The 26,281-nt window shown below is 62.3% G+C and overlaps 3 protein-coding genes across 3 annotated transcripts; 2 read left to right on the forward strand and 1 right to left on the reverse strand.

The window, feature by feature from the left end:
* The first annotated feature begins 4,176 nt into the window (after window positions 1-4,176).
* Window positions 4,177-10,865, forward strand: TMEM222 (transmembrane protein 222). The gene is made up of 6 exons (XM_062509197.1): window positions 4,177-4,292; window positions 5,769-5,853; window positions 6,396-6,427; window positions 7,115-7,211; window positions 7,535-7,665; window positions 8,590-10,865. The coding sequence occupies exons 1-6, from the start codon at window positions 4,177-4,179 to the stop codon at window positions 8,675-8,677; spliced, it is 549 nt and encodes a 182-aa protein (XP_062365181.1). The 3' UTR covers window positions 8,678-10,865.
* A 5,428-nt stretch (window positions 10,866-16,293) lies between these two features.
* On the forward strand, window positions 16,294-20,141 carry SYTL1 (synaptotagmin like 1). The gene is made up of 14 exons (XM_062509034.1): window positions 16,294-16,532; window positions 16,839-16,984; window positions 17,065-17,173; window positions 17,454-17,493; window positions 17,763-17,862; window positions 18,020-18,114; window positions 18,497-18,616; window positions 18,713-18,879; window positions 18,960-19,062; window positions 19,161-19,322; window positions 19,391-19,469; window positions 19,540-19,639; window positions 19,718-19,923; window positions 20,002-20,141. Exons 1-14 carry the CDS (start codon window positions 16,306-16,308, stop codon window positions 20,139-20,141), a joined length of 1,794 nt encoding a protein of 597 aa, XP_062365018.1. The 5' UTR covers window positions 16,294-16,305.
* A 2,280-nt stretch (window positions 20,142-22,421) lies between these two features.
* On the reverse strand, window positions 22,422-25,841 carry CD164L2 (CD164 molecule like 2). Its single transcript, XM_062509238.1, has 5 exons — window positions 25,484-25,841; window positions 23,863-23,967; window positions 23,455-23,532; window positions 23,209-23,274; window positions 22,422-22,591 (listed from the first exon to the last, which is right to left on the reverse strand). The coding sequence occupies exons 1-5, from the start codon at window positions 25,581-25,583 to the stop codon at window positions 22,422-22,424; spliced, it is 519 nt and encodes a 172-aa protein (XP_062365222.1). The 5' UTR covers window positions 25,584-25,841.
* Window positions 25,842-26,281: the final 440 nt, after the last annotated feature.

The raw sequence follows: 26,281 nt of genomic DNA on the forward strand, positions 1-26,281 counted from the left end.
AGGGGCTTTCTCAGACACAGCAAAATCCTGGCAAGGCCCCTGCTCAACACAAGAGTCAGAGGGGCAAGTGGAGGCATGGCTGCAGAGCCCATCCTGCCTTGTAGCTGCTCCCAACGAGTCCCCTGGGGTGGGCTGAGAGCCTTGGGGCTCGGGAGCCCAAGGTCACCTGCCTGAGCCACCCTTCCTGAGGGCCCTGCCAGGTGTTCCTGTGCCAGCAGCAGCACAGTCCCTGTCTCACAGGCCGTGTCCAGCACCAACCTGTGCACCCAGAGATGGTCCTTTGCTAAAGGATTTCACATACTCACTTTTCCCTCTGGGTTCCTGCTGCAAAACCTCCCAAACACTTCCTTGCTCTCCAAGCTGCAGGCCTTAAGGGAGCATTGGAAAACCAGGCTGTTATTTGCAGAAACCATTTGAACTCTTCTCTTAAAACTTCCTGTTGGACACCTTTCAGCCAAAGGTCTTTTGAGGCCTCTTCATTTCAAATCCTGTCTGATATAAATTATTGCTTTAGAAGGCAGCTCTGCTGTAACAAAGCAATGAGCATCCATAGCTGGAATTGGCAATCAGCTAATTGGGTCAGCTCTTGGAGAGAGTGGTTGGAAGCTGAGTGTTTGAACTGTGGGTGGAAATGGGTAGAAGGACCCAGAAAATTAGTTTTATTTGTCATTTGGATGAGAGGATTGGGCTGAGGAGGCAGAGGAGGGAGATGCTCTGGGATCTGGGGGGAGGAACAGTTGCAGCCTGACTGACAAATTCGCTTTTCTGTGATGGAACTGTTGGCAGTGCCAGCAACAAAACTGCTTGAGATGTGTGTGAGCACAAGGGGAGCTGGGTGCTGGGAGGAGTTCAGGCCTTGCTGCTGCAGGAGGGGAGACTGATGGGGACCCCCTCTAGGGCTGGCCTGGGGAGGAGAGCTGGGTTTTGTCCTGGATTTCATGGCTGAGAAATCACCATAACCAGCACTTGGCTCTGGAAGCGCTGCCAGGGGTGCCCCTTGTCCCTGGTGGCTTTTCCTTGAAGGTGGAAGTTAAACCCTGTGGATTGGCTGTGCCAGAGGGAGAGGAAGAGGAGGAAATGCAGCTTCCCCGGGACAGGGAGAGAGAAAAGCCCCAGGGCTGGAGCTGGGGGCCGGGGTGGCTCAGGGCCACCTTTGGGGAGGTGGCCGAGCCTGGTGTGTCCACGGTGCTGTGTGAGTGGCACCAGCAGAGCCCTGAGGGGGTTTTTGGCTCCCACTGAGCCAGGAGAGGCTGTGAGGCTGCACAGCCCAGAGCAGAGGAACAGCACAAACCCAGCGGGGCCGGGGAAGGACACGGGGCCGGTGTCCTCCAGCAGCCCCAGCCTCGGTGACATTTCCAGTCAGCTCCTGCTGCTGCCTGGGCTGTCAATGTCAGGAGGGGGAGGGGATCTCCTCCTGGAGTGCTTTGGTTCTGGCAGTCCCTCTAATGCTGGAGCTGTCACAACAGGGAAGGTTCCCAAGGAAGCGCTGCTGAACAGGAGCTGGCTGTGTGCCTGCAGCTCCAGCTCTGCCCCGAGCCAGCCTGGGAACGGGAGGTGCCCGAATCCCGGCCAGGCTGGGCTCCACGGGTGCTGGGACAGACCCTCCGTGCCCCTTTTGTCCCCTCGGGGTCACCAGGGTGCCAGGGCCACGCTGGCACCTGCCAGAGTGGGGACACGGCGCCTCGTCCTGAGGGTGGTTGGCTCAGGGGAGGCACAGGAGCCATCGGTGGCAAATCCCTGGCAAACCCTTTTGTTTCTCCTCAAATGAGAGCTTGCACAAACAATGATGGCATCATTCCTGCTCTGCACATCGATCCAGTGCTGTAGTGAGGCAAGAGAGCTGCAATAAAACCCTGGCCTTTAATTTTATGCATGGAGAACTTCTTACCTGCTCTCCCCTCCCTGTCCTCCCCCCCACAGTTCCTTTCCCAACTGCAGCTATTTCTCCCTGCTGACTTCAGGTGTTTTGTATTCTGCTTAGATCAATAGCAGCACAACAGCAGCAGCTTTCCAGTTGTCACCAGGAAGACCCTGCTGTCAGCTCCAGCTCAGCCGTGCTCTGCTGGGGCTGGAGAGCCCTTGTGCTTCCCTGACAGACACAAAGAGCTGCGCAGCAAACCAGTGCTCTATTGATTTTGGTTTTAATTATTTTTTTTTTTTAATGCAGCCTGGGGAAAGCTGTGTTCTTCCCAAGCTCCAGCAGCTGGGTTTGCCTTCCTGCACTCGGTTTACAAGGGAGGGAAGTGTCTGAACTGCCCCTCTCCCAGGCGGGAGGTGGCACTGCGGGGACACGTCCTGCCGAGGCTGTCAGCGCTGTCCCTGCTGTGTGGCTTTGCCAAGGAGCTGGTCCCTGGTGATATCCTGCTTAGCAGCCTCCCAGCCATGAGCAGGAAGAGCAAATCCATTGCCTAATCCGACAAACGTGCCAGGACCACATTAGCTGATGTGAACATTGGCCCTCATTCGTGGCTTTTTCACAATCTCTGATATTTATGTTGGCCTGGAGCAAATCAATGCCAGGGGTTTTTTTCTTTGTCGAACAAAAAGTGTTCACTGAAACACAACCTTTGTGTGCATCTTCCATCCCAAGTGCCAAAATGCAATCATAGAATGTTAAGGGTTGGAAGGAGCATCTCGTTCCAACCCCTGCCATGGGCAGGCACAGCTTCCCATGGTTGCTCCAAGCCTCCTCCGGCCTGGCCTTGGGCACTGCCAGGGATCCAGGGGCAGCCACAGCTGCTCTGGGCACCCTGTGCCAGGGCCTGCCCACCCTCCCAGGGAAGGATTTCTTCCTCTTATCCAGTCTACTCTCCCCTCTTTCGGTTTGTATCCATTACTCTCTGTCCTAAAAGAGGAAAGCAGAAACCAAAGCACCAGTCACGGCTTCGCTCTCAAGTGTCTGATTTCCTCAGCTTTCTCTCCTTTGGAGACTATTTTGTGGATTCCTTTTCCATCAGACAGCTGCGTGCTCAAGGGGAGTTGCTGTGGCTTGCAGGGGGAGGGGGGCCACCTTGACAGGAAACTTTAGTGCCATTTTCTGCTGCCTCAGTGGCCCCTCTGAGGGGGGCAGAGGCTTGCCCTGGAGGCCTCAGGGCTCTAAAGCTTGGTGTGTCAGGGCTGTTCTGCCCTGGAACAGAGAATGTCCATGGCTAGACTCAGCCTAACGAGGGGGACAAGGCAGGGAAGGGAAAGCAGGACAAAGAGCAGGGAGAAGCCTTTGGTGAAGGAGAGGAGTGTCAGTAGAAAGTGGGAGCTGTATGCTCATGATGAAAGTTGGGAACAGGGTTTGTCAATCAATCCCCAAATCCAAGGCCACCTTGGCTCTGCGTTGCCTCTGTGCCACGTGCAGGAAGGGGCCAAGGCTGTTTATTTTGATAATAATCAAAACCCCCTGGAACAGCAGCGTGACACACAGCTCTCCTGGAGAGCCCTGGCTGCTCTGTGCCTTGACGGGAAGCATGGCTGCGTGAGGAGGAAACGAGCAGCTTCCCAGGAAAACGTGGGAGGATGCAGAGGCTGGAAGGTGGTCACAGGCAGCTCTCCTGCCCCCCCTGGGACAGAACATCCCATCCTGGGCTGGCCTGGGGCAGCCCTGACCTCCCTGTGCTTCCCTCCAGCCCCCTGGGCCTCAGTCCGTGTTCCCAGTGTGTTGTGGTGGGTGGAAATCTGGAATAAACACATTTCTCCAGCTTCCTCGTGTACTTGGAATTTAACTTCCTAATAAAGCGATTGTTATTTTTCCAACGCTCTGTTTTCTTTCTGCAAATGCTGTTGCTGCTCTGGCAGTTCCTGCCTTGTCCCGGGAGGCTCCGTGGGACCATTATTTCTGCTTTGGGGTGGCTCCTGCGGCCAGCCACGGGCTGTGGTGGCCCCGCAGAAGAGGGGCGAGGGCTGAAGGGACAGGGAGGGGCCAGAGCGGGGTCCGGGCCTGGATGTGGGGCCAGAGCGGGGGTCTGGGGCGCTGGGTCCGGGCTGTGGGGTCCAGGACTGGGATGGGGGTCCAGGCCCGGATTTGGGGTCTGGTTCTGGGGCTGGGTTTCCGTTTCCGTTTCTGTCCCGCTCCTGTTCCCGGTTCTGTCCCGTTCCTATCCCGATCCCGTTCCCGGTTGCCCGGTGCCGGCAGCCGGAAGTGCTCGCGGCCCGCCGGAAGTGACGCGCTGCGGGTGCGCCCCGGGCATGGCGGCGGCGGAGCCCGGGATGAAGCAGTTCAATGGCGGCGGTGGCGCCGCGCCGGACGCGGAGCGCGGCCGCTTCCCGCACTGCGTGGTGTGGACCCCGATCCCCGTCCTGACGTGAGCGAGGCGCCGGGGCCGGACCCGGGACGGGACCCCCTCGCCTCCCCCGGGACCTCCCGTCCCCTGTCCCGGGCCCCCCTCGCCCCTCTGGATCCCCCCTCGCCTCTGCCGGGACCTTCTCCCGGCTTCCCCCCCTTGCTCTTCCCGGTTCTCTCCTCGCCCCTTCCGGGTTCCCGTTGCCCTTCCCGGGGACCCCGGCCCGGGGAGCGGCTCGTTCTCGTGGCCTTGGCGAGTGTGGGGAAGGCTCTGCTGGCCGGGCTGGTCCCCGCAGGGATCCCGGGAACGTGGGAAGCCTTTTTCGAGCCAAGGTTGTGCCGCTGGGACTGGGACCAGCCCGTGCCCCGGGGGGAGTCTCGGTGCGCTGCTTTTCATGAGTCGGGACCGGAGCTGCCGTGCCAGGCTCGCCGGCCGAGTGTGGGCAGGCTCCGGGGAGAGCTTGGGAGCTTTGCTCTTGCCGTGGGAACGTGGAAAGCTGTGGCTGTGGGGGTTGTCTGGGCACAGCCAGGCTTGTTTTTCCACCTTCCTCTTCCCCCCGGGTTCCCGTCAGGTGATGTTTACTGAGCCGGGGCTCGCAGTCAGGTACAAGATGTGGTGTGGGGTGTGCCGGGATCGGGAACGGCCCGCAGCTCTCCTCGCCCGGGAGAGGCTGCCCTTCCCCTCTTGCCACCTCTTTTATCTTTTTTTTTTTTTTTTTTTTTTGGTTGCTAAAAATTTTCACCTCAGCCTTTTCCTGGAGAATTTTCCAGAGCTTTGTAACATTCCTAACCCCGGCTGGGAGTGCTGAAGGGAGCTGTCAGAGCCACTCAGTCCCTCAGGGAGAGAGAAATCAGGGAGATCAGCAAACCTGGGGGTGCTGAAAACATGGGAGAGGACTGGAATGTGACCTGGAGTGTTCACTCCTATGTGATAGTGATGGAAGGAGGCTGTACTTAGGTGTGACCAGAGGAAGGGTTTGGGATATAAATCTGATGGTGGAAGGTCTGCTGCTCCCTGGGACTCTAAATATCCATCAGGGAGAAGGACTGTGAAACAGTGGGATCATTTAGGGGAGGGAATGCTCTTCCCAAAGCCAGGGACTCTCTTTTCTGTCTGGAGATGTTAAATCTAGGTTGCAGTGGAAAGCTGCAGCGTGATGGGAAGGTGGGCAGGGTGACCTGATTTTTGTTTGCTGGAGTGGAAAGTCCGGTTTTATCCCAAGGCAGCTGCTCCAGGATCTGATCTTGTGCTTGGCTGCACAAAGGGGTTTGTCTGGGGCTCGCCCTTCCCTGCCCGGGGTGTGTGCAGGGCACTTTGGAGTGTGATGTTCTCCTCCCACCCTCCTGCCAGTGGAGCTGGGGCCGTTCCCTTGGTGTTCTCTCTGCTTCCCGTGTCCTTTCCAGCCCTTGCCTGACTCTGGCTCCTGCTCTGCCCCTCCCAGCCGTGTCCTGGGTGGTGTGGCAGGGACAATCCCCTCCTGTCCTTGCTGCCTTGCAGGTGGCTGTTCCCCATCATCGGGCACATGGGCATCTGCACCTCGGCCGGCGTCATCCGGGACTTCGCGGGGCCCTACTTTGTGTCTGTGAGTACCTGCTGCAGCTCCTGCAGCTCCTGCTTCCCCTGCAGCTCCTGCTTCCCCTGCAGCTCCTGCTTCCCCTCCTGCACCCAGGACAGCAGCACAGCTCCTGCTTCCTCTGCTGCTCCCTTCCCCAGGGCTTCTGAGCCAGCCCTGCCTTCTCCAGCTCAATTAATACCTTTAGCTGGTTTTGAGGATCTGGTCACTGGAGCTCATTTGGGGGCATGATAAATAATGGCTGGTTTGGTGAGGAGAAGGGGGAAGGAGTGTTGTACTCCAGGCTCTAAATTAGGAGTTTAGGACTTAAATTCTCTTAATTCTGAATAGCAGAAGTGCCTAGGCACTTGTATGTAAATGGTGTCACAGTGTGGGGAGTACAGATATGCCCATGCCCAGAGCAGGAGTATGGAAACAATGGGAATCCAAAGCCAGGCACACCAGGATTGGTGTCTGGGGCAGTGGGACACCAAGCACCATCCATGCCCTGAACATTGACTTCATCTTCCTGAGACAGTTTTCCTTTTTTTTTTTTTTTTTTTTGTTTTTAGGAAGACAACATGGCATTTGGGAAACCTGTGAAGTAAGTGTTGTGTGTTTGTATTAAACTGCCCAAGTGCCCTGCAGTTCCTGGGGACAGATGTGCTGTGACATTGCTTTTCCTGGTGCTCAGCTGCCCTCATTCACCTTGGTGGCCACTGTGTCTCTGCTTTTTAGGAAACCACATTCAATTAAATCTTTTTAGCAGCATGACAGCAGCGTGGTGGTGTTAATAACCAGAGCTGTTTGGAGCCTTTGTTAAAGAAAAGGAAAAGAAAAGGCTAAACCATTCTGGGATGATGTTAATGAGTGCTCTTAGTAAACACTGCCTAGCTGTGCTGATGAACTGGTGGCACTCACATCCTGGCAGAGCTTTAGGAAGGAGAAGGGCCTGGGTTTGTGTCTCAGGTCAGGTTTCTGTTTGGAAGGGCCAGGAGATTGCTTTGGGATGTGGGAGCAGTCCAGGGCTGTGCCCTGAGCTCTGTGATTTCCCTCTCTGGGGTGCTGTGGGTGCTGAGCAGCCTTTCTGCTGCCTCTGCCTGTCTCTGAGAGCTGGGTCCCGTGCATTTCAGAGGCACTGGATTTATCCACGGCCTTTAAGCCTGTACAGGGCAAGGAGTTGGCCTCCTTTGCAGCTCAGGAGACTGATTCCATAATCTTCCTAGGAGTCACAACCAGTAGGGGAGGTGCAGCAGTAGAACAATGCAAAGAAAACTTCTCACCCTTCCAGGTACTGGAAACTGGACCCCAGCAAAGTCTTTGCCACTGGTGCCAACGCCTGGGACACGGCCGTGCACGACGCGTCCGAGGAGTACAAGCACCGCATGGTACAGCTCCTGTCCTGTCCTGCCCTGCCCGGGAGGGAGGGAGGGAGGGAGGGAGGGAGGGAGGACCCCCCCCAGAGGCTCCAGGGAGTTCCCAGAGAGATTCTGGATACCCCATCCCTGCTGGAAGTGTTCAAGGCCAGGTTGGAGCAAGGAGCTTTCAAGTCCATCCAACCCAGACCATTCCACGATTCCACATCTCTGCAGTGGTTTGAGGGGATCCCTCCCCAGTATTTGGCTCCTTGCCACGGGAGTGAGACCTATGGCCCTCCACCAGGACTGGGAAACCTCAGGGACAGCATTTCTAATCCCTTTTTGTGTTCCAGCACAACCTTTGCTGTGACAACTGCCATTCCCACGTGGCTCTGGCCTTAAACTTGATGAGATATGATAACAGCACCTCCTGGAACATGGTGAAACTGTGCTTCTTCACACTCCTCTATGGGAAATACGTCAGGTGAGCTGAGGGACAGGCTGCATTCAGCAGCAAAAGGGGCTCTTTCCTTCTCCTGAGCCTTCTGAAGCATCACCTGGCCCATGGAGAAGGGAGAAGCATCCCCCCAAGCTGTGGGTGGGTGGTGCTGTCACTGCCTGTGCTCAACAGGAGAAGCAGGAGTGCTTGCTGGGTTGCACTAGATACTGCTCCCAAAATACTGTTTCTGACTGCTAATTTGGAGTGCCTGGAATTTGGGAAATGCTGGCTAAAGCAAATCTCATTCCGTGTTGTCTTCTGGCTGGGTTAGGTCAGAACATAAGGTCACAGGATGGCTTTTCTCCAAGAATTACTGGTTTCCCTCCCCTCTCTTGAATCTTGTTTACATAAAAACTGGTCTGATTTCCAGCTGATGTGGAGCTTCCAACTGGAGTGGGGAGGGAAAACCCGAGATTTCCTTAAGGAAAGGGTTTTGAATCTCCCTATCAGCTCCTTGTGCCTGAAGAGGAGATTCTGTGAGGACTGCCCTGCATGAAGCTTCACTTCTGTGGAGTCTTCCCTGTTCTGGAAGAGCTTCTTTACCTGCTTTTGGGCAAGGGTAGCTCTAGCTGGCTTGGTTAAATCCACCAGCAGTCAGATAAACGAGCCCTGTGGTAATGGGGTTTCATTTGTTTTGGCCTCCTGTCACCATTCCTGTCTGTGCAGGTATGAAATGGGCTTGTCTTAATTTAAGATGGAAGGAGATTCCAGCCCTGTTGTTTGTGATAGATTTATTGTGGTCCTGATGGAGTCTGAGTTTTTAACACACAATTTCCAGGATGGGGTGTGTGCCAGTGCAACAGGTAACAGCCAGGCATCTGTCTCCCTCTGATTTCTTCAGTTATTCTCCCATCCTTTTGTCTCTGCTGATTTCTCACATTTAAACCTTTCCCCCTTTCCCTCCTGCAGCATAGGGGGGTTTGTGAAGACCTGGCTGCCCTTTGTCCTCTTCCTGGGGGTGATTGTGACCGTGGTTCTCACCCTCCACCTGCGGTGATGGCAGCCCTGACCCCCCTGAGCACACAAAGGAAGAAACTGTGACTGATCCAGCAGGATGGAGGCCTGGGACTCTGGGAGCCTTTTCCAGGGAAGGTGGCAGCCCCACTCCATCGTGACAGCTCGTTTTTGTCTCCTGGAGTTGGCTTCTTTTCCTCCTGTTTCTGTTCTGTCGATGGTGTCTCCCAGTGTCAGGGGTCTGGAAGCTTCTGCTCTCTCCCTTTCTGCAGCTGGGGAGGTGGGGATGGGATCAGCACAGGAGAGGGGTGGGCACCTTTGCTTTCAGAGCCAAGAAAAGCCTCAAGGCAAGCTCTGCCTCCTGCAGTGGCACGAGCAGATGCACCTTGGGAGTGTCTCTCTGATCTCCTGCTTTCCCCCTCTTCACCAGATGCTTCCTCCAGTTCCCTGGGTCTCCAGTTAGGAGTTACTGTTTTCCCTGTGGCACATCTCTCCAGTAGCACACATTCCAAAGGGAAGTGTGGGTTCTTCCTGGGAGGAGGGGGTGCCCCAGCACTCAGCCATGGCCCCCCAGCAGCAGCAGGAGGTTGTTGAGGTGGAACACTCCTGAGGGACGCTCTGTGGCAGGGCCAGCTCCCCTGGTCCTGCTGGTGAGCCTGGAAAGGCAGGAAAGCCAAAGGGCTGCCTTGGGAAGGGCTCATGGCAGGGTGCCCCCCTTCAGGAGCCTGCTGCAGCTTTGGGAGGCAGCCCTTTGTCCCTTTTAGCTCGTGCCAGAGAAAATATCACTCCCCTGCTTCTCCTCGGGCTCTCAGTTGCTAAATCTGGCACTGCAGTCCTCACAAGGCACTTGTTACCCTTTGATCCCCGTGCAGCTGGAGCAGAGAGGCTGAGCCTGGGGCTGGAGAACCTCAGTGGGAGCAGCACCTGAGCCTAGAGCTGAAGAGAGGAGGTGAAGGGGCTGGAAGTTGCCTGTCTGGCTGGGCTTTGCAGCAGCAAACTGGGGCGGTTTCTCCTGGCTAGTGGTTGAGGAATGGTTTAGGGAGCTGTGGAGAGCACACCTGGGCACAGGTCCTGTGCAGGGATTTGGTGTGAGGAGCACAGCTCACGCAGGGTGGTCTGTGGGAAGGGGGTTTGTCCTTGAGTGCCAGGCAGGGAGGGAGTTTGGATGTGACCTGGAACCCCTTCTACAGCTGGGTGTGCTCTGCAGGTGCTGATTTTGGAGGGCTCTGAGCCAGGGGGAGTTTTAAAGCCAAGCCTGGGCTGAAGGGTCATGTGCAGCTGAGCAGGTCCCTGCTGACTGCAGAGGTGGGAGAAGAGCTTTTCCACTCGCACCCAAAAAACCAGCTCATTACTCCAGAACCTCGTGGATTCCAAGGAATCCATTTCGAGGAGTGCTTGTGCCATCAGGAAAGCTTTTCTGGGGTCCCAGCTGTGTCTGCAGCTTCCTCTGACTGGAGCCCACTCACTGTCAGACCCCTGGCTTTCAGACCCCTCCCCATGTGCCTCCCACTTCCCTGACCCTCTATGTGGGAGGGTTGGACCCTCCTCCTGAGCTCCTTTCTGTGTTTTCCCCTCTTCCTCAGTCATTTTAAAATCGCCCCGTACTCCTCCTGCTCATTATTGCCCCTGTGTCACCCCACTGTGGCCTTCCCCATCAGCCCGGAGCTGGAACATTGCCATGGCTGCTCTGTGCAGTCGTTCCCTTCCTGTGTGGAGAGCGTGGGATGGAGGGTGCTGGGCCTGGGGCTGCCTGAACGCCGAAATCCCAATCGGAGAGAAGCTGGATGAAAGGAAGGAGTGTTCTGAGCTCTGTTCTCTGCCCAGGAGCCACTGTCCACCCGGGTGGGAGAGGGGAACGAGCGCTTTCCCTGCGTGTTGAATTCCGTGGGATTCCTTGGAGTGCCCGGCCCCGGGGCTGGATCCACCCTCAGCAATAACCTCGAGCCCCTCGGCCCAACCCGTCCGTGTTTTACCCATGAGCTCTGCAAGAATTGCCAAAGCTGAGACTTGGGGGGATCAGGGGGCCCCCGGACTTCCAAATCCCCACTGTAAAATTCCCTCTCGTTTGCTCCTGATGCTTTCTACCAGAGCGGAGTTTGGAATAGCGAGGGCGAGCCCCCATCCCTCATCCTTTGTTCCCTTCATCTCTGCGGGGCGCTGGATTTCTTTGTAAATATTTAAACTCTGCTTCTGTGGTTTCATAATCCCGACGGCAGGGAAATAAACTGATTTCTGTGGATATCTCCAAGTGCTCTATCTCTTTCCTCCTCGCAGCCCTCAGCCAAGAGCAGGGTTGGGATCAGGATCTGCCTTGGCCCCTCCTGAAGCTCCCACACCTTTGGCTTGATGAACTCGCCCTTTTCCCCACTCCAGGGAAAACTCACAACCCTGCTGCTGGGAAGGAGGTTTGCAGGGCAGGAGAATTCCCCATCCCTGCAGTGCAGGAACAGCTTGTAAGATTTAATGTGGGGTCTCGATGCCTGGGCAGGGGCAGCCAAGTGTTGTAGGGTGGGAGATGCTTTTTTTCCAAGGTTGATTCCCTTCAGCTGTGAACGGTTTCCCTTTTGTCTCTCCTGTGTCCTTTTTTTCCGGGAGGCACTGCTTTCCCAGCTCCCTTCCCTTCCCAGCACACAGTCCCCTCTCTTCCCAGGGGAGGGGACGCCTGTCCTGGCCCTGGGGCTGCCCGAAGCAAAGAGCCAGACTCATTTTCCCCTCTCCCAGCAGGATCTGCTGCCTGAGCTGGGAGCAGGGAAAGCTGTGCCTGCTGACTGCAGATGCAGCCACTGATTTTCTCTTCCATCTGATATCCAGAGGCTGGAGCTGTGTGTGGCGGGGGGGGGGGAGAGTACATCAGCCTTAAAATTAGGTTGTGTCCGAGGCCAGGGGATTTCATGGTGCAGCCATTTTATGGAAAACCACCTGGATCCTCCTTCTCGGCCCTCCAGGCAAGCAACCTCAGCTCCTGCAGGACCGGCAAGCGGCTCCCAGGGCTTTATCCCGCGCACATCTGTTGTGGGAAGGTGAGGTGAGGATGCCAAAGCCCTCGGGGCCGCCTCCCGAGCCTGGCAGGATTTTCTCTCGTGTGTGGGATGTGTGGGAGCCGAGCCGTGCGGTTCCGGTCAGGGAATTTGGGGTGAGAGGGAAGCAGCCGGTCCGAGGGTGCCCCGAGTGCCCCCAGCGCCCTGCCCGGGGCGAGAGGCTGCCGGGCGAGCCCCGCTCCCCTCGTTTTCCTCTCCAGGCTCTCAGCCCAGCCCCGGGAGCCAGGAATGCTGCAGAATGGAATGTCAGGATCCATCCCAGCTGCCACACGGCCTGAACGCTCATCCCAGAGTGACCCCGCTGCTTCCCCCGCACCCCCGAGTGTGCCCGACCCCTGGCAGGCACCAGGGCTGGGAGCAGGGCTGGGGTCCCGAGCGGGACCCCCGCGGGGAGCCGGGGATGTCACCGCCCTGGAGCCGGGGATGTCACCGCCGGGGAGCCGGGGATGTCACCGTCCTGGAGCCGGGGATGTCACCGCCCTGGAGCCGGGGATGTCACCGCCGGGGAGCCGCCTTTGAAGTGCGGTCACTTTTCTGCAGCTGGCCGGAGGGGAGGGGTCCCAGGGGTCACCCCCTTTGGGGGGTGCATCAGAGGGCTCCCCCAGGAGCAGTGTCGCGTTGCACAGGGGCGCACTGAGAGCTCTGGAAGCTGCCGGGGGGCTCTGGTGCCTCCCGGCTTTGGATCCCTCCTTATCCTCCCGACGTTGTTTCCCAGGCAGGGGGGGGAAAGGGGGTGTAAGACCCAGCACCGGCCTCCCAGCCAGGCCTTAGATATCATTCCCAGCCAGAGCCACAGCTGGAAACGCCCCCAGGCCCCTGCTCTGCTGTGGGGATTTGAAATAAACAATTAAAAGTGGGTGCAAGCAAAGGGCCTCCAGCCTGGGGGAGTTGGGGTCTGTCACCACGAGAGCTGGGATCTGTCCCTGTGGGGGCTGGGGTCTGTCCCAGTGGGATATGGCAGGGCTGATGGATATTCCTGGGTGGCCAGGGAGCGCTTGAGTGACACATCAAAGGCTCTGGGAGGGCAGAGGGCACGGGAAGCCAAGACCCCAGGAGAGGAATGGGGCCAGGTGGCCCCATGCCTTTGGGGGGACACGTAGCAGTGTCAGAGCTGGTGTGCTGTGCTGCAAGGGCTTCCCCACCGCCCAAAAATCCACTGCTGGGTCTCCACCCACACTCCAGCCCGTGCTCCTGCCTCAGTTTCCCCCCAGGAGAACCAGACTTGCCTGCACCTCCCGGACCCGAGGAGCAAGTCCTGGAAAGGGAGGAGGGCTGGGAGCAGGCCGGGACTTGCTCCTGGCCAGCGCTGGCCCGGGGCTGCCCACGCGGCACCGAAATGAGGCAGAACCTGCCCCGTGCCTGTGGCACCGGGGGCTGCTCCTCCGAGCTGCTCCAGGAGCTGGCCGCAAGGAAAACCATCCCCGTGGGCTGGCCTGGCACCGGGCTCAGGTGTGCTGGTGGCCACGCTGCTCCTGGGTGTCACCGGCTGCCACTGGGCTGGTGCAGCCCCCGAGGCACCGGCTCAGCAACTCACTGCACCCCTGGGTCACCGGCGATGGGGGGACACCCTGCAGGATGTGTCCCACTTCTCCTCACGCCCTTCTCCATCCCGTAAATGTTCCTCACTCTGGAGTTGCTGGAACAAAAGGTTCAGAATGCCCAGAAAGGGCTTGGTGCCCACCCGGGGTGAGCCAGAGCTGAGCCCCCAGCCCACAGGAAGCCCTGTGGGGACTCAATGTCCTCGTGTCATTGTTCCCCTGCAATTCCAGGCTGCATTCCCAGGACACCCAGAGCAGGGATCCCACTCCTCTGGGACCCCCTCCCACCAGAGCTGAGCCCTGAGAGCACTGTAGGAACAGAAGGAGAAGAGTGGCCCACGGACAGACACATGAAGCCGCTGCTAAAGTCTCATTTCCTGAGAAACCAGGCTAAAAATAATCCCCTTTTCTTGTGGTGCTGTGCTCAGCAGGTGCTGCCATCTCACACTAAAGCTAGGGGGGAGCCTGACCCCCACCCCCAGCCAGCTGCTCTCCCTCTGGCATCGAGAGAAACTCGTGGCACAGGTGCCACTGTGATGCTCCTGCCCAGGGTTTATCCCTGCCTGGCACTGCTGGCCCAATCCTGCGTGGGGCTGAGCCCCAGGTTGGTGCTGGGTGCCCAGGACCCCCGGCCACTCAGATTGCTCCCGGTGGGATGGGGTTGTGGGGCTGGGGTGAGGGTGGGAGTGGACCGAGGGGAACCATGGTTTGAGGAGGGGGCTGGGGCCGTCCCGCGGGCTGGGAATGAATTATGGGATGGGGGCCATGGAGCCGAGGACGCCCTGGGGAATGGGGGTCCTGCACAGCCCCAGGGACCTGGTGTTGCTCCACACTGGGTTTTTGGGGTGGGGGTCTGCAGGGTGCTGCAGGGGGCAGACGGACTGCTCCTCCACGCCCAGCACAGACCAGTCCCCCCAGTTCCCCCAGTGCAGCCCAGGCGCTCTCCCAGGAACCCCAGCGGCACATCCTGCCCCCAACCCCCCGTGTGACACCAGGCTGGGACATCTCCCCCCCGTCCCCTTTTCCACACCCTTGGCTTCGAGTCTCCGCCAGGCTTGGGGTCCCCTTTGCCGGGGCGCATCCCCACTGCGCCACCCTTTCCCAGGCGCCTGACGCCTCCCAGTTCAGCCCAGTTCAGCCCAGTTCAGTCCCGTCCGGCGGGTGCTGCTGGCTCCAGTCCCTGCTTTCGTGCCGCCGGGCGCGGAGGCGCTCGCAGGGCTGCGGTTGAGTCACCCCGGGCGCAGCACCCAGCCAGGGGTGGGGACTGGGGGCTCCGCTCACCCACGGGGGTCCCCGTGGGCCCCGGGGGGGACGGCGAGCCACGGAGACCCCGTCACCTGGGCAGGTAAGTGGGGGCGTGGGGCTGCACCGGTGCCCTGGGTTGGGGGGGGGGGGGGGGGTGCCCCGGCTCCTCCCGCCCCGCTTGAGGGGCTGCACATCCCCCCCTGCTCCCCAGGGAGAGCCGGGGGCTGGGGGTGCTCACGCATTCGAGGGGTGACTTTTCCTGTCCCCACGCTGTGACAGAGGCCCGGGTCTGGCCGGGGTCACCCCCCGTGATGGGGGCGGCGAGCGAGTCCCGGCTCTGGGGCAGCTCTGGGCTGTGCTCGAGGCCATTGGGATCTGCCGGTTCCTGGGGGCTCTGGGGGTCACCGAGGAGGGGCTGGGGGTGGGTGCGTTTTGGGGAGGGGGTACGGGAGGTGTTTCACGCCGTCCGGACCCTCCCTTCACCTTCTCGGGCTGCCTGCGATGAAAAGAAGGGGGACGTGCAACCCCCAGCTGTGGCTTGTTGGGGAGGTTTAACTGGTTTGACTGGTCCCCCGTGGAGGGTGGGGGGCCCAGCTCTCCTCTGCACACCGGCGGAGCTGTGGCGCTTCTTCACAGCTCTGTTTTGGGGACCCCGCAGGGAACTGGGCACAGCGGCAGTGCCTGGCTCAGACTTAGGTGACATTTTTAGGTGGCGGCTCTGTTCCGGGGTGGGGGGACCCCCCCGTGTGCCGGCACTAAACAGGATACGAGCGGCTGCGGCGGGGAGACAGCGGCAGCATCACCCCAGCCCCGGGAAGAGCCGGTTCGTGTCCCCCGAGTCCCCTCCCAGGCCCATGTCGGGGGCAGGGGGCTGGTGGGTGTCCCAGGTTCCTGTCCCGAGGGGGCCAGGGGCTGCTGGGGTTCTCCTGAGTGCGATGGGGGGGTCCCTGCTGCTGGTTTGCTGCGGGCTGTGGCGGGGTTGGCACCGGGGGGTGTCCGACACCCCCTGGGACAGGGGCACCTGTGGGGCAGGGGCAGGACCCTCCGAGGGGCTGGGGACAGGCTGGGACAGGGCCGCCCGTGGGGCGGGGTCCGAGTCACTTCTGGGGCTGGGGACGGGGCCACTGGTGCAGGTGGGACACCCCGGCCGTGCCGGGGCTTGGCTCTGTGGGTGCCCGGGGACATGGGGGGTGCCCGGGGGATCCAGGCCGATCCTGCCCCACGGCTGCTGCAATTTCCTGCCCTCGGTGGCACCAGGCAGCGCTTTCCCAACACGGGGGACAGGAAGGGCCGTGAGGCAACGCCGGGCGTGGGGCAAGACCCCTCTGGGCGATGCGATGAGCGGAGCTCGGTCTCGGCCCGGTTCGGTCGCCGTCCATCGCGGGGACAGCCAAGCCCCTTCTGCCGTCTGTCCGTGTGCCCTGGCAGCCGGTGAAGCCCTGGGAACGCGGGCAGGGGCAGAGCCAGCCCTGAGCAAACACGCTGGGCAAACACGGGCCGCGGGCAGGATCCCGGGCAGGGCTGGCCTGGCGCGGAGCCGGCACCGGGAGGAGCGGCGCGGTGTCCCCGAGCCCAGCCCCTGCCTGTGCCCTTCCCCTGGCACCCCGAGCCCAGCCCCTGCCTGTGCCCTTCCCCTGGCACCCCGAGCCCAGCCCCTGCCTGTGCCCTTCCCCTGGCACCCCGAGCCCAGCCCCTGCCTGTGCCCTTCCCCTGGCAGCCCCGGCATCGCCCCGCTCATCGCTTGTGGCCGGTGGTGGTCGCGGGGGTGCTGGGGGGTGGGCTGAGCTCCTCCCCCCTTGTCCTTCCAGCAGGATGGACGGGGGGGATCCTGCACAGAGGTGCTTCTCCAGATGTTGGCATCGCTGGTGCACGCCCGGAGCGCTGAGCACCCCGTGTCCCCGTCCCCATCCGGGCCAGCCCCGCGGGGTGTCCCCGCGGTGTCCCCGCTCCCCGGCATGGCCCTGGAGCCCGAGGCGCTGCTGGACCTGAGCTTCCTGACGGAGCAGGAGCGCAGCTCCATCGCCGAGGTGCTGCGCCGGGACTGGCAGCTCCAGAGGCGAGAGCAGGGACGCATCAGGTGGGCCGGGGGTCCCTGCTCGGCGCGGCCCTTGGGGAACCCCAGGAGCAGCCAGCTCGGGGACGTCACCCCTGGGGACAGCCAGGTCCCCTTTTCACCTGGTGGCGGGGTCACCCACTGAGCTCAGCCAGAGGGAAGCCCCTGGTCTGTCACAGCAGCGCCGAGGGTCCCCCAGGCCCTGGGAGGGGGTGGCTGGTGTCCCCCAGGCTCTGCTGGGGCAGTTCCGTGGATTGGGAAGGCTCTGGGGCACAGGGGCCGATGGCGGTGCCGGGGCGGGGGTCCCAGTGTCCCCCTCCCGCCCTCCAGCAAGCTCCGCAAGTCGGTGTCGGACCCGGCGCGGCTGCGGAGCCTCACCGGGGACTGGTTCTGTGACGCCCGGGCCCAGCGGCACCAGCAGCCCCTGGGCTCCGAGCTCGTCCGAGCCTCCATCCGCCGCAGGCGGCGGCCCCGGGGTAAGCGGGGCACGGGGAACGGGGGGGCCGGGGAACGGGGGGACCGGGGCTGGGCCCGCTGAGCTCCCCGAGGTCCCCAGGAACGGCGGACCTGGAACGTGGCCCCGGTTTGGGCGAGCTGGAGGCCATTGATGAGCCGCTGGCAGAGGAGAGGGAGGATGAGGATGGTGCCTTGGAGACGGACGAGAGGTGAGGGAGGGGAGGGAGGAAGGGCGTCACCCCACGGGTGGCCCAGGGCTGGTGGCATCTCTCTGGTACCCACTGGGGTGGCACAAGGGGGCTGGAGAGGCAGCAGAACCCCTGGGGAAGGGGATGGTGCAGTCAGGGCTGGTGTCTGCCCATCATTCCAGGGTCTGGTTTTCCACCGTCCTCCCACCACTGTCTGTCTATCCCAGTGTCTGTCTGTCCAGCATCCCAGTGTCCATCTGTCCACCATCCAGACCAAACTAACGGTGGTCTCTTCCCACAGTTCCCCCACAGAGGAGGTGCAGGAGGCCCCTGAGCCCCAGGTGGGTGCCTGGTGTGGGGTTGAGCAGTACCTGACCCCCAGTGATGGGTGGGGTTCACCCTGCAGTACCCCCAGTGCCATCCCAAGGTTGTGCTGTGCTTGGAGAGATCCTGAGTCCTGGGGAGTGATGGGAAATGTCCCACAAAATGTCCCATGGGGTGTCCCATGGCTCACCCCTCACCCTGTCCCCTGGAGCACTGAGGACTGGGCTGTGGGGAGCAGCTGGGGGAAGGAGGGTGCTGGGGTCCTGTTCTCACCCTTCCCTCACAGCCCAGGCCCCCTGCCCCGGCCGTGGAGGAGACCCCGATGTCACAACCCCTGCTGGAGGGTGACATCCCAGCGAGGGAGCAGGACAGCCTGACCCAGACAGGTACCCGGGATGAGGGTGGGTGCCATGGGGGTTTGGGGGGCTGGAGCCCCCGGCACTGCTCACCAGCCTCCTCCTGCCCCCCACTGTGGCCAAAAAGGGGATCCCCCCTCCTGCCCAGAGCTGGGCTGGGACCCCCACACCCCTCTTGTCCCTGCAGGTGACACGGGAGGAGGGAACGGCCTTGGCTCATCCAGCAGGGAGGATGCTGAGGAGGAGCCAGACTCCACACGAAGCAGCCACAGTGCTGGGCAGGTGGGATGGGGACTGAGGTTGGTGGGGCTGTATGGATTTGGGGAGGCTGTATGGGATTGGGGGGGCTGGAGAGGGGTGTAGGGTGTCTTGGAGTGGGTGTGGGGGGGGTTTATAGGGCTGTAGGGTCTTGAGGGGGCTTTAAGGGGGTTGAGGGACTCTCTGAGTTTGGAGGGCTGGAGTGGTCTGTACAAAGTTGAAGGGGGCTGTATGGGGTTGTGGGGGTCTGGAAGAGGCTATGTAGGGTTTTTGGGGCTCTGGAGGGACTGAACAAAGCCAGCACAGCATGGACTGTAGCCAAGCACCGGGCACTGCTGAGAGCTGGGGGTCCTCAGTGGGTCTGGGGGTCCAGTGGGGAGGTGCTGACCCCTCTTTGCATTTCCAGAGACCAGAGACCCCCCAGATGGATCAGACCCCCCCAGACCCGCTGTCCTCACAGAACGGCCATGCCCCCCCGAGCCTGCTGAGCACCAGCTCCTCCGTGTCCAGCCTCAGCTCCTCCACGGTACAGGACTGGGACTGGGACTGGGACCGGGGCTGGGAGCGGGACAAGGGTGGTGGGGGGCACCCGCAGCCCCCCTGACTGTGTCACCCCCTGCAGCTGAGTGGGAGCCTGATGAGCCTGTACAGCGAGGGGGAGCTGGGCAGGGTGCCCGTGCGGGGCTGTGTCCAGTTCTCCCTGTGCTACCACCCGGCCAAGAAGGAGCTGCAGGTTCACGTCCTGCGCTGCCGCGAGCTGGCCGAGGCCAAGAAGCAGCGCTCGGACCCGTGAGTGTCCCACCCCCGTGGCACTGCCCAGGGGATGCCCGCCCTGGCCCCCACTGCCCCCACCTCGTTTCTTGGCCCAGGTACATCAAGACGTACCTGCTGCCCGACAAATCCAACCGCAGCAAGCGCAAGACCGCGGTGAGGAAGAGGAGCTTGGACCCCGTCTTCAATGAAACCCTCAAGGTTTCTAAGCCTCCTTTGGGGTGGATTTGGAGTGTGCCCATGGTTCAAATTGGGTGGGTGGGGGTGGATAACCTCACCCTGTGTCCCTTCCCCACCAGTACAAGCTGGAGAAGAGGGACCTGCAGGGCCGGACCCTGAACCTCTCCGTGTGGCACCACGACAGCCTGGGCAGGAACCTCTTTCTGGGGGAGGTGGAGGTGGCACTGGGCACCTGGGATTGGGCCAACACGCGCCCCGAGTGGTTCAATCTGCAGCCACGGGTGAGCTCCTTGCCTTCCCAGCCCCACCCGGTTGTGCAGTGCCCCCGTAACCCCCCTGTCCTCCCCAGATGCCCATCCCCTCAGACGGCCTCGCCAGCCGGGGCAGCCTCAACCTGGCTCTGAAGTTCATCCCCGCCGGCTCAGAAGGTGAGAGGGGCCCGTGGGCAGCCGGGGGGGCCTGGCATGGCAGGGTGCCCCTGACCCTTGTGGCTCGCAGGAGCGGGGATGCCACCCACGGGCGAGCTGCACATCTGGGTGAAGGATGCTCAGAGCCTCATCCCGCTGCAGAGCGGCACCGTGGACGCCTTCGTGCAGTGGTAAGGGAGGGGGTGGCACCCTGGAGGCACCCAGAGGGGCTGCTGGGGTGTTCCCCCCTCACCCCCGTGCCACCCCAGCTACGTGCTGCCCGATGACAGCAAGGCCAGCCGGCAGAAGACACGGGTGGTGAAGCGGAGCCTGAACCCCCTCTTCAACCACACCATGGTGTACGACGGCTTCCAGGCCAAAGACCTGGGGGAGGCGTGCGCCGAGTTCACCCTCTGGCACCACGAAGCCTTTTCCAAGCGCCAGCTGGGAGGCATCCGGCTCAGCCTGGGCACCGGTGAGGGGGAGGGGACCCCCAGCCCCTCAGGGCGTCCCCGGTGTCACAGCTCGGGGTGACAGGCTGGTGTCTCCGCAGGCAGCAGCTACGGGCTGCCCGTGGGCTGGATGGACTCGACGGCGGAGGAGCAGGGGGTGTGGAAGCAGCTGCTGCAGCAGCCCGGGCACTGGGTGGAAGCGCTGCTCCCCCTGAGAACCAACCTGGTGCCCCGGGCATAGCCCTGAGCCCCCGGGGAGCGGCTGGTGCCAGCGGGACCGTGGCATCTCAGGGTGGAGACCTGGGGCACCGCTGTGCGCTCTGGGGTCTGCGCCCTCCCCTTCCAGCAGCAATGAAGTAGCACCACAGGGCACATCTGGCAGCTTTTGTTTTGCTGTGGGCACGTCTGGTTGTTGTTTAGTGCGCTGGCCACCATACCCTGACTTCTCCCTCTGCTGTGGGGCTGGAGCTGCTGTGTCCCACTGCTCCCAGGGTGGGGCTGTGCCCCCATCACCTTCCTGCCGGCCCCGGGGCTCCAGTGGCCTTGTCCCAGCCCTGGGTGGGGTGGGAGGGGTCACTGCTCTGCCCGGATCTCCCTTTTCTTACCGGGATAACCCACACTGGGCTGCCCTGTCCCCACACTGGTTCCTTCTCCCTGGTCCCTGGGAGTCACTTGGGGCCACCCACCAATACACGCTGTGGGCAGGAACAGCCAAATCCCCAAAGGTTTCTTTGAAACCAGAATCTCCTGGGACAGCACCCACTGCTGGGGCTCTGGGGTGACAGGAGATGGGTGACAATGACACAGACACCAGAAATTACAGGAAAATCCTTTATTGGTTTCTGTCCCCCCTGTTCCAGGTCGGGCTCTGGGGCTGGGGACAGTGTCCCCCACTGCCACCCATGGCCACGTGTCCTGTAATCCCTGGATGCCCTGGGTCCCCTGGGAAAGCACAGGCTGGAGGAGCTGAAGGTGGAATTCAGGGCTGGATGGGCCCCCCCGCCCACCTGCATCTCCTGGGGGCAGCTGGAGGGTGCAAACCCCCGGAGCATCCCCAGGGGCAGGGATGGGGGCAGGCCCTGGTGTCCCACCCTGGTGTCCCCAGCTTTGCATAGTCGTGGTGTGCAGGGCCTGTGTAGGGGGGACAGTCCAGCCGTGGGCAGGGTGACACCAGCAGTGGCCTCTTCACCTGGGGAGGGCGGGGACAGCGACCCCCAGCCTGGGGACCTCAGATCCTGGTGCGTTGGACAGAGAGGAGAGGTAGCAGGAAAGGTCCTGGGGTGCCCCGGCCCCTCGCAGCCCCCCAGGGAATGTCCAGTGCCCACCCACACCATGGGGGAGGGTTAGACCCCCCTGCACCCCCCCAGCCACAGCAACCCCCCAGACACAACACGGACACCACCTCACAGAGTTTAATGGGGGGCAGCCCGAGCTACAAGCGTCACCCCACAGCACACGACACGCAGCCCCCTCCCCAAAACAGCACACGGAAAGAGGGTGGGGGAGAGGGAACCCCCCCAGGCCCCCCCAGAGCACACAGAGGCACAGCAAAAGCACACAGCAAGGCCCTGGCTCCGCTCCCCTGGTGGGCACGGGGGGTGTCAGGGCATGGTTGGGTGCTCTGCTAGAGGGAAAAGCACCCAAGGGTCCCGGAGGGGGAAGAGGGGACCCCCAAAGGCTGTGGGGAGGCAGTGGGGCAGGGGGTGCTAAGAGTGGGCAGGGGGATGCTGGAGTCAAACTGGGGCCAAACTGGGAGCCCTGCAGTTGCCGTGCTGTCAAGGAGGCTCAGGGTGAGGGGGCTGCACCCTGCTGTGGTGAGGCTGGGGGCATTGGGGACACCTCACCCAGCTGGCAGAAGGGGCTGTACGGGGCTGCACTCCTGAGGGGCTCCTGAGGGGGACCCCCTTCCTTTCCATCCCTAACAGCTCACAGGAAACAGCAAAACCAGCTGGGAAACACCCAAAACCCGCCGTGCAAACCAGGAGGGAGGGTCCACGCCCCCCCTGTGCCCGGGGAGGGCCGAGGGAAGGGTGAAGCTCGGGGGGTGCGGGGGGACATCCCCTCCCCAGTGCTCCCAGAACCTACTGGTTGTCCTCTCTGGCAGCATGGAAGGAAAGAGAGAGGGGGCACAGCCCCCCACGTTAGCCACAGCGACCCCCAGATGGGGAGAGCACGGAGCACCCCCTGACTCAGCTCTGACCTGGGGCCCTGCCGCTCCCCGCGGGGCTCAGAGCCAGGATCCAGCCAGACACTGACAGACAGAGGAGGGGCAGGACAGACGGACAGCAGCAAGGGGACAGGCAGGGGGACATGAACCCACCCCTCCATCTCCCAAATCGTCCCTGCAGGGTGAGGGCAGGCTGGCACAAAGAGCCACGGGACATGGGACACAGCACAGAGGAGAGACAGGACAGGACAGGACAGAGACAGAACAGGACAGGACAGAACACCCCAGGGAGACCCCAGTGCTGACTCTAAGGGTGGGCTTGTCCCGGGTCCCCCTCCAGCCCAGATCCTGCCCTTACAGTGTTTGGTAGGTGCTGTCCTTTGACTTGATGAACTTGATGATGAAGAAGGTGACGGCCTGCACACACAGCACCAGCACGATGCCCCCGATGAAACTCGCCGTGTCGAAGCCGGGCGGGTGAAACTCGGGGCTGCCTGTCAGCGGGGCACTGGTGGTGGTGGTCCCTGGTGGCCGGGGAAAAGGGGAGGTTTGGGGAGTTATGGGTGCAGCTGGTATCCCTGAGTACAGATGAGTCCAGCAAAGAGAGGGGATTTGGGGTCTGTGAAGGAACCAGTGGCTGCACAGGGAGGAATGAAAGGTCCCAACTTGGGGCTGGGATGTCCCCACCAATGAATGTTGGGACAGGCTCAGCCCCTTCCCATGCCAGAGCAGCTGCAGCTGCAGGAAAGGAGCCAGGGGCAAAAGGATCCCAGTGGGATCAATAATTCAGCAGGCTCCAGGCTCTGGTTACCCGCTGCAATTAGCCCAGTGTTCTCCAGTTCCTGCTTACTGGAAGAGGCTCCTTCACTCCCAGCCAGGCTGGAGATGGCAATTCCCAGCAAGGACGGAATCAAGGCTTGTTCTTGGAGGGGGGATGCATGTCATGAGTCACTGCACTGCCCAGTGCAGAGAGAGGACAGAGACAGAGCTGGGACCTGGGCACAGCCACTGGTGCAGCCCTGAGGGCAGCTCTGCTCATCCCTCCCAAAGGGATGTGAAATAGAGAAGGAAGAGCCTTGATGGGACAACACTGATCCCTGGGGCATCCCACTGCCTCCCAGCCCTCCCCAGACCTACTCACTTGTGGGGTGTGTCACTGGCTCCTTGCTATGGGATCGTGGAGGCTCTTCCGTGTGGGACTTCAGTGCTAGAGAGGGCAGGGACAGAGGGAAGGGGTTAAAGGGGTGACAGGGGACATTGTCACACAGCCCTGCAGCCCATGTCTCTGTCCCAGTGGTGGGATTTCATCCCCGTGGGCCTGGCACCTGCAGCAGCACCCCTGTCCTGCAGGTCAGAGGGTCTGGGGGGTTCAGGGCTCTGGGGTTACCTCGGCACAGGGTGCTGCTGTTGTAGAGCGCGCAGCTCTCCCGCACCGCCGAGCCTCTCCGCACGCAGCTCCCTGTTTCTGCGGGAAGAGGGAGCAGAGCTGTCCCCAGGATCCCGAAGCACTGCAGCCAGCGGTGCTCAGGACCAGGGCTGCCCTGAGGGTTTGGGATGAGGAGGTTTCATTCCCGGGGTGGGCATCCATCTGAAGGCCTGGGGGTGGGGGTTCAGAGCTGCACCCCCGCAGGGCAGAGCCCCAAACAGCTGAGCCGGACCTTGATCAGCTCAGTGAAAGCAGCTGGGACCGGGCACCGCAGGGTGCTGAGTGCCAACACCATCCGGGCACGGCCCCGGGCCAGTGACAGGGGCTGATGAGAGCCCCTCCCTGTGCCCACCCAGCCCAGCCCCTCACCTGGCTCCTCGGGGGTCCCGCAGCCCACCCAGACGCAGTCGGTGCCGTTGTGGGGGTGGGTCCTGCCCGTACACATCTCGCAGGACCTCAGCTTGCCACACTCTCCTGCCAAAGCCGGGGAAAAGCCATGAGGGCAGGGTTAGCACCCGTCCCTCGGGCACTGGGGTGGGGGCTGGACCCCCAGCTGCACGGAGGGGGGATTCTGGTGATGCAGCAGGAGGAACGAAGGCACATCCCGTAGCACCAAACCCAGCAGCCCCGTCCCCGCGGGGTGTTGTAGCATCACCCACGGCGCAGGAAACATCCCCCAGCCCCAGCGCTGGGAGCTTTCGGTGGAGGTTGAAATGAGGTGAGGCGGCAGCACCAGCCTGGACGGGGTTACCTGAGCGGTGTCCCCCCTCTGCCCACCCGGGCCACCCCGCGGGACCCCCGCTCCCACCGGCCCGGGGATGCGGTGAGTCACTCCGTTGTTTGCGGAGCTGCTCTTCCGCCACACACGCTCATCATTAATTTACAGCGCTGACTGTCGGCGAGGGAGGCTGCGAGGAGCTGCGGCCGGGCCCTGCCCGCACCGCGCTGCGTCCCACGCCCGCCTTTGCAGCATCCCGGGAAAGGGCCGGGAGCCGTTCCCCACGCTGGATGCGTTTCCAGGCTCTCAGGGGCGAACCCTCCTCGCAGGGCTCGCAGGAGGCTCCTGCGGGCTGGCATTTCCCCGGGCTGGCTCCCAGGGGAGCACACGAGCACAAGGCGTCCCTGCGGGCAGCACTTCCCACCACACCGCTTCCTTTGGAGGGACAAGCTGGAGCCCCCCCAGCTTTTAGGGTACCCTAAAAACCATGCCCGGGTGATAGAAAAGCCTCTTTCCTTCTTTCCCAGGAAAAGCCAAGGGGGCAACCGGTGGCTAAGGCAGGAAGCGGAGATGCTGCGGCCCCATTGCCATGGCTACGGGAGGGGGAGGTGGGCACGCCGCTGGCCCCCCCTTCCAGCATTTGGAGACCTGCCGGGAGCCAATGGGAAAGTAGGACTTTGTTCGCAAGGGTTTAGGCAGGTTTATAATTTATTTTTATCGCGGCAGGCGCAGAACAGGCGTTCGAGCCCAGCGTTGTCAACTCCCGCTCCTGCCGGCAGGAGTGGAGAGGGAGGGAGGGGAATGGAGAGGGGCAGCGGGGCCGGCTGAGGGCAGCCCCCCTCCCACGGCTGCTCTGGGAACATGCGTGGGTCCCGCCGGGATAAGTCAGGGTGGAAATGTGTCCCTGCAGCAGCAGAGGGGGAGCAGAAGGAAGCCTGGGGTTTGCATAATTAATGCCCGGAGTTGCAGCACCCCGGGAAGGAGGTGACGGCTCCGTTCCCCTCTCCCGCACGAGATCCCCATACTTTTTGGGGAGCGGCTCGGAGCCTGCTTATCCCGCTACAGCCCAGCGCAGCCCCCTGGCCCTCGGGGGTCCCAGCCCCCCGAGCACGGCTGGGAGCGGGAGCAGGGGTCCCTCTCCCCCAAAGCAAGGGCGACCGAGTCCCGTGGGCACGACAGGAACCCCTGGGAAAAAAACAAAACAAAACAAAACAACCCGCACAAAAAAGTTGAGCTGCCCCAAAGCTGCGAAAGCCCGAGTTCCCCTCCCGCGCCCCCCGGCCGTACCTGCGCGGGTGGGAGCGGGTCCCTGCGCGCACAGGAGCGCGCACAGGAGCGCGCAGCGCAGCGCCCCGGGGCCCGGCGGGGCCATGGCCCGGCCCGGCTCGGCTCGGCCCGGCTCGGCACGGTCCCAGCGGGAGGTGTGTCCGCGGATCTCCCGGGAGAGCGGAGCGGAGCAGATGCGCGCCCGCGGGAGGCGGCCCCGGCGGCGGCGGGGGAGGGAGGGGGGGCGGCCCCGCCTCGTCCCGCCCCGCCCCGCCCCGGCAGGGCCGGCCGGGGGTGTGGGGGGGGTCTGTCCCGGGGTGCGTCACCCCCATCACACCCTCCCCCCCCCCATCGGCCCTGGGAAAGCCGGGGCTGCACGGACTGCACCCCTTGTGCACACCTGTGCACACCTGTACACACCTGCATCACACCTGTATCACACCTGTGCACACCTGTACACACCTGTACACGTGCACACACCTGTGCACAGCTGCACACACGTGTACACACTGTATACACTGCGCAGACACCCCGCACATCCCGCACGCGCCGCGCTCACTGCTCGCTCTAGTGCCCTGCCCGGGACATTTGGACACTTCCCGGGGCCGCGGCTGGGCCGAACCGAACCGAACCAAGCCGAGCCCCAGCCCGGTACCTGCCCGGGCTCCGAGGGGCCGGCCGCAGCCGTGCCCGGGACCCCCGGGGTGTCCCGGCTCCCGCGGGGTCCCAGCCCGGGCTCTCCGGGACCCCCTCTCCCCTCGGCGGGGACAGATCGCCGGCGGAACGCGTGGGCTTCGAGGAACC

The sequence above is a fragment of the Cinclus cinclus genome, chromosome 26 (assembly GCF_963662255.1).
Source record: "Cinclus cinclus chromosome 26, bCinCin1.1, whole genome shotgun sequence".
NCBI classification, from domain to species: domain Eukaryota; kingdom Metazoa; phylum Chordata; class Aves; order Passeriformes; family Cinclidae; genus Cinclus; species Cinclus cinclus.

What these genes read in the sequence shown, in the direction of transcription:
- TMEM222 (XM_062509197.1), top strand. Translation starts at nt 4,177, where the DNA reads ATGGCGGCGGCGGAGCCCGGGATGAAGCAGTTCAATGGCGGCGGTGGC. An exon ending in ACCCCGATCCCCGTCCTGAC is followed by an intron (nt 4,293 to 5,768) that starts GTGAGCGAGGCG and finishes GCTGCCTTGCAG; the next exon opens with GTGGCTGTTCCCCATCATCG. An exon ending in CGGGGCCCTACTTTGTGTCT is followed by an intron (nt 5,854 to 6,395) that starts GTGAGTACCTGC and finishes TTTTGTTTTTAG; the next exon opens with GAAGACAACATGGCATTTGG.
- SYTL1 (XM_062509034.1), top strand. Translation starts at nt 16,306, where the DNA reads ATGTTGGCATCGCTGGTGCACGCCCGGAGCGCTGAGCACCCCGTGTCC. An exon ending in GCAGCCACAGTGCTGGGCAG is followed by an intron (nt 18,115 to 18,496) that starts GTGGGATGGGGA and finishes TTGCATTTCCAG; the next exon opens with AGACCAGAGACCCCCCAGAT. An exon ending in GGTTCAATCTGCAGCCACGG is followed by an intron (nt 19,323 to 19,390) that starts GTGAGCTCCTTG and finishes TGTCCTCCCCAG; the next exon opens with ATGCCCATCCCCTCAGACGG.
- CD164L2 (XM_062509238.1), bottom strand. Translation starts at nt 25,583, where the DNA reads ATGGCCCCGCCGGGCCCCGGGGCGCTGCGCTGCGCGCTCCTGTGCGCG. An exon ending in CGCAGGTACGGCCGGGGGGC is followed by an intron (nt 23,968 to 25,483) that starts GCGGGAGGGGAA and finishes CGGCTTTGGCAG; the next exon opens with GAGAGTGTGGCAAGCTGAGG. An exon ending in CAGCAGCACCCTGTGCCGAG is followed by an intron (nt 23,275 to 23,454) that starts GTAACCCCAGAG and finishes TGCCCTCTCTAG; the next exon opens with CACTGAAGTCCCACACGGAA.